Source organism: Eurypyga helias, unplaced genomic scaffold, assembly GCF_000690775.1.
Source record: "Eurypyga helias isolate BGI_N326 unplaced genomic scaffold, ASM69077v1 scaffold18000, whole genome shotgun sequence".
Classification (NCBI taxonomy): domain Eukaryota; kingdom Metazoa; phylum Chordata; class Aves; order Eurypygiformes; family Eurypygidae; genus Eurypyga; species Eurypyga helias.
This window is the reverse complement of record NW_010226450.1, coordinates 22402-28509: the sequence shown is the minus strand read 5'-3', so window position 1 is coordinate 28509 and position 6108 is coordinate 22402. Positions and strand designations below refer to the sequence as shown.

General features: G+C 45.6%; 1 protein-coding gene across 1 annotated transcript in view; it reads right to left on the bottom strand.

The window, feature by feature from the left end:
• LOC104510843 (pappalysin-2-like) overlaps positions 1-6108 on the bottom strand; it is a gene marked incomplete at its 5' end in the record, with an annotated part of 89605 nt that overhangs the window by 61715 nt on the left and 21782 nt on the right. The window contains 1 exon segment of the mRNA XM_010153221.1: positions 1883-2028. Coding sequence (XP_010151523.1) covers positions 1883-2028 — 146 coding nt within the window.

Genomic DNA, 6108 nt, shown 5'->3' with positions numbered 1-6108 from the left:
CATTCCTGCCCCATGGTAGCAAATAGTGACATGAGGAGAGCAGGGATTGTGTGCTGACCTTAATATTTTAAAGTCAGGATAGACAGGAAATTAGCAAGATTCAGTGCAAGGGAATGAGTTTTCTTGGAGACAGACCCCTCTCTTGTGTAAAGACCTGTCTCCAGCCCCGGTCACAGTTAAGTCCTTAAAGCTCAGGATTTTTTCTCAAGCTACTATACACTCCTCCCAAGGTTTTCCTTGCTCTTTCCTCACTGCTTTACCTTTACATCTACTCAGATTCTTCAGTAGCCTCTTATGAGAGGTTTTGTCAAAAGCCATATATACATGACTTGCTCAGCCCTAAGTTTCTTCTGTGCTGGACAAGAACATACGTTGTGCGTGGTACAAAACACTTGATGATGTGGTGGAGCCCACTGTTTACAGAGAACAGAGTCCGCCACCCGCCCTCCTGAGCTCATTAAATCTAAACCCAAGGACAGTCTTGAACCAAAGTCTTCCGTCTGTGCCAGAGCCTCAAAGTTCAGATCCAGCTTCATACTTCACAGCTCTGGCACCAGAGCCAAGACAACACCCCTTCTCCCCTGGACTCCACGGTAAACCCCTGATCCAGTATTTCCAGATGGTGCCACCTCTTGTGTCCCTGGCTGGATGAAAACTCTGAAACCAAGGCTAAATGCAAGCATTTGATGAAACCCTGATTACCCCTCCATACAACTCCTTGCGAGCCATTGGGAGGGGTCTGAAGAGAACATGTGTGGCTGAAGCACTTGCTGTAGTAAGATGATTGTCAAGCTGAGCCTTGGAAGTGATTTCTGGAAACTGAAGGAATAAATTTCATGGAGATTTGCCTTCCTCAACAAGCAACTGTAGCAATACTCTATTGAAAAAACAGTCCTGAAACTCTTTGAGGGAGGGAAATTGGCAGAAAATAACTTTAAAACAGGTCTTTAACAGCAGTGTAAAACTTTTTAAGGGTTGAACATCACGCACTTGTAAAAGCAGAAGGTCTAAGTCTGCTGTGCAGGTGTCAAGAGTAATTATTTCCAGTTACTTATTGAGAAACACTTCAGATGTTTTGACTGCAAAGTGTAAAGGGCCGTGCCAGAAAACTCTGACATTGAAGAGAGGGAGGGACAGGCAGGAAAAAGAAAGCAGAGATAGGAGAAAACATACATAATACATTTACATTCTAGCAAAGCAGTTGCCGTTTTGACTGTTTTGTAGCCTGGCAGAGTGGATGACCTTAAGGGTCTGCCTTGAATTCACCGAAGCCAAGGAGAATCTTGCCTGCAGCAGGCAGGCAGCCAAGTTATAAAAACGTGATTTAATTTGATAGTCATCCTCACACTCGCAGCTAGATTCAGAAGTGGACAGTGCTTGCTGCCTGCTCAGCTCTGGACTCACTCAAATCTGGAGTCTTGGCTCTGACATCAGTGACACTCCTGGTTTATCTGTTTGTCATTACACGCTGCAAAGTGAAGTTCATGATTTCCAGAATCCTGGAAGATAGACCTGGAAGGTCCCAGAGAAGCCAAATGTGAGTCTAAACCTCTCTCCACAGCCTGCACTGATTGTGAACCCGCAGCTCTCCCCAAAATCTCTGTCCCACTGTCTTATTGCCCTCACCATTAGAAGTTTCTCATGGCAACTTGGAAGTCCTTTGTCAGGACATAACCCCACCACCTTCTCCTCACGGACATGGGGAACAGGCAGCTCCTTTCATTATACCAGCAGTGTGTACACCCAAGCCTGTTATCATGACCTTCTTATTAAACATTTTCAATGTTGACCCAAATCATGGTTGTCTCTTTTTGCCAAGTTAACCAAGAGAGAGACGAAAACAAACAACCTTGAGAACCCATGAGTGAGGTAGCTTACTTACCCAGGTGGCTAAGGGCCTCTTTATCCCATGGCCAAGTGGCAGCACCAGCCAACTCTTCCCTCACTGAACTGGCAAAGTAAACATTGAGGAAATGGGTGCTGTTCAGTTGCAGTGCCTCCTTCAGCTCCTTCACGCTCATGTACGCCCTGCAAGGACAAGGGAGAGGAGATAGATCTCAATGGTGCAAAGAGGAAAAATAGGAGCCACTTGTAGATATCCTGGAAAAGGTGCAGCAGACCTGGAGACTGCATCCTCAGCTCTCTGAAAACAACAGCATTTGGTAAAGCATGACTAAATTCAACAAGTTTCAACATGATGTCCCATGACACTACTAATTCTGCTCTGTAAGGTCAAGTTCTGCTAGTGGGGGGTTTGGGTGGGAGGCAGTCATGCAAATCTGAAGTTTTGCTAATTATAGTAGCAACTAATTTGTTGATGAGTTCTACTCTTAAAGAAGGTTTTCCAACAACAGGGAGAGAAGAGACACCAGAGAAGAGGATAAAAGGAGACAAAATGGGAGGAGAAACAATGAGAGAAGAAAGGAAATGCAGAGGTCAGTCCTGCTAGGGAAAAGAGAAAGGGTTTGGTATCAGAAAAGAGGAATTTGAGGGGAGGGGGTGAAGTGAGCTTTCCTCAAGGTGTGAGGAGAGAGAAAGGAAACCAGAACTCCAGCTGGTTCCAACAAGGGTTTTCAGGGGTCATCCCAGATATTCTTGGAAGCAGAGAGAGCTTTGCAGCTGAGCCCAAGAAGTCTCTTCTCCAGCTTCTCTAGTTTGTCTAGAGAAGCTCATGACCATGGCCCTCCAAGCTATCCTTTTCCCCAAGACAACCAGTATGCCAGAAGTTTCAGTGTGTGCTAAGAACAAGGAGTCCCTACAGAGCACAGGCACATAACACATGAAGGAACATGCTACCTCATCCCCATCCCTGTGTATTGTATAAGGAAGAGCATGAGCAAAATGTATCTCAAAACTTGCTCCAAGAAATCTCTCTTCCAGCTCTGTCCAAAACAGGTCTTGGAGAAGAGTGCCGTCTGGGTCCCCCTAGCACTGAGCCTACAGTAGGGCCCTCTTCAAACGAGTGTGTCTCTGCTTGTGATCTGAATCCTCTCTGACAGGAGGTCTGGGATGTCTGCAGGAGCCAGGTCAGGGAAGCACAGGAGTTCCCAAAACAAGATTAATGGGGAGAGGGGGCATCTCTGGAGACAGAACCATCAAAGGGCATGTTTTGTGGGGAAAGTCTCCAGACAACACTGCTGGCTCTCTCTCTTCCTATGTCCAGACCTGTGAATAAGGAGTTGCAGGAGCAAAAAAAATAATGGAATAGGAATATCCAAGACATCCATTTGTAAAGGGAAGGTAATGGGCTGGGAAAGGCAGGTAGGCAATAGGCGTTGCAGCAGAGCAGTAACATCTGCTGGTATGTCCAGGTGTCCGTGAAATGATCCTCACAACATGGCATGTCTCTCTTGAAGGAAAAAAACCAACCAAACAAACCAAACCAACCAAACAAAATGCAGCAGTCAAGAAATTCAGGTTTCACTCTCCCCTCTGCATGGTTGTTTCTGCACAGGTCAGAGGTCTATATTGCATTCACTGGTACAACAGTCCCAGTATTGATCTTTAGGCAGTTCATGTCCTCACTTGTGTAAAATAATCAGGATCTAACTTAATAATAACAATAATAATTCCAATAATAATAGCACTGGGATTGTAGGGCCTTGGGCTGTGCTGCAAATGCCAGATACTCTTAAATCAAGTACTACCATTTCCACTGCCAGTGCAATTAACCTTATGGGCTGAGACAGCATTATGACAGGGAGCCCTAGAAGACATTGTCTCTGAAAGTCTTTAAGTCTTCAAAATCTGAAGACCCTGACCCATGGTTTGTGAAGCTGTTAATTTAAGAGATACACAGCAGGCGGGAAAAAAACTCATGGAAAGGCTTCAAATACTTCACTGTGGAATGATGATGGAAATGCACCATTGTGGAAATATGTCATAAGAATGACTAAACCTGCAGCACAAGGCCAACAGCAACACTAAGGTGGTGGAAAGCATTTCACTTATTCTCATGCTTGCAGGAGCAATTGGCATCTTTGAGCCACATGGAGAGATTATGAAGGGAATGTGATCATTTCTTTACACTGGACTAGCCATGAAGGCACACCAGCTGTACTTGAACAATCAAATAAGAGTGGTGTCCCTAGTGCATTCCTCACCGCATTAAATTATGGACAAAAGGACAAGAAGGACAAAAAGCTGAGCATGGGCTAAGGGGAAAACAAACACGTTCTCATCTGAGATGTAAAGTGAGAAGGGAAACTAGTGGGAGATGCGCAAATACACAATTTGAGATGGCAAAATCACAAGTCAAGTTGTTACACCAACAGACTTCTTAAGAAAGAGAGACTTTGCTACAGCAAATGGAAGAAAACAAGGAAAAAGTGAAAAAAATAGAACAGGATTCCAGAAGTAGACTAGAGCAAGACGGCATGTGGAGCAGAGGTCAGTAAACCCAAGGGTGGCAACTTCCTTGAATTTGAAATAGCAGAGGCTTTCAGAAGGCATTGCTGACATGGGAGGTGACAGATAATCAAGAACCGCTGCCTACCTCCCCCCTACCAGTCAGCCTTGACAGGCCATCCTGGGCCGGGGACATCTCACCCACCCTCCCAGTGACAAAGCAGCTCCAAAACTTCAGTCACTTCAGAAAATCTTGGCTGGACTCTATGGCAGCATTTAATGGTGGGATGATATGACCAGCTTGTCTTCACCAGGCCCTGAGATCTCCCACCACAAAGCAGCATTACTAGAACATTTCCCTCAGGCACATCAGCTTGCAGGGAGAAAACTCTCCCAACCAGAAACAGCAAATTAGGAGAACATGATCTCTCCTCTGTGATGGCTTGCCGGAGCATCCGAAACACGCGCCACGCTGACGCCATCCCTTCAACCCAACCAAGACAGGAGCAGGCTGGGAGGAAGAGATAGGGAGAAGAATAAATAAACCTGAAGGACATATTTGTGGCATGACTCTGAAGGAAGAGAAGCAAAAATTTCATAGAAATAGAGCATAAAGGAGGGGGAAGGAGGAGAGAAAGCTTCCTTCATGCACCAGAGCTGCTCGGGGGACACAAACTTAAAAATAACATTGATTCCTGACCTATGATATCTTGGAAAAATAGCCCCAAACCCTTCGAAGCTGTCCAAATTCCGAGAGCTGACATCAGCCCTATTCAGAGGGATATTCCCGACGCCCCTCTTCTGGAGACATTATGTTTTTCTGGCTGTCGCCTGCCGTTCCCTTGACATTAGCAACATTTTTTGTCAACCCTTAATTATAAATAACTGTAATTTCCTCCATTGAGAGATTTGGATCGTTCAGGGCTGTGTCAGGGGTAGGGGCAGCTATGCCAGTAACAAGATGGTCAGATGGATGGAGGAGGAGAGGAAAGGACCATGATTTCACTCGCTACAGCATGGACAGAGCAAATATACTCCTGCTAGCATCCCTAAAGTCACAACCAAGACCAGAACAACTCTAGAATGGGCAACTCTGATTCCTCTCAGTCCACATTTCCCACTGGCATCCTTAGCTTAGACAAGGAGCATGTTACTGGCGTCTTTGCCTGTTGCTTACTGCCAAGGTCATGCTCTCCCTCTTCTTCAGCACTTCTGTGATTTTCCCAGGGGGCAGGCAGAGCAGTCTGTGGTCTCCATAAACAGCTTAAATGACAGCCTTCTCCTCTGCTCCCCAAATAGCTTCTTAATGCCTACAAGGCCAGAGTATTCCAAACTAGATGGTATTTACAGCAGGGTGGGCACTGCAAGCCAACACACAAATGCAATTAAGGTCAGAAAGACACATGAAGGCACAGCTGTCAGTGAAGCATCAAGAAAAACACCACTGAAGAATAGGGCAGAGGATAGAGAGAGAGAAGGTCCATCAGGTTTTCCAGATTCAAAGCAAATGTTTTACCCAAGAGCATCCAAAAACTCATTGTTGAGCAGCTTGCTGCATAGTATACCACCTTGACCTGGGGAGCATTTTCAACCCCGAGAGAGTGAAGGTTGCAAGAAAAGTATAGGCAACAGTAGAGATAGATTAGGGACAGGAGGAGTGCTGTTATTAGAAATGAGTGTGGGCATGAACACCACCTGAAATGATGGTACTTGAGGGAACAAGTCCAGATACCAGGACCTCCCTCATGACAGTGCTGACCT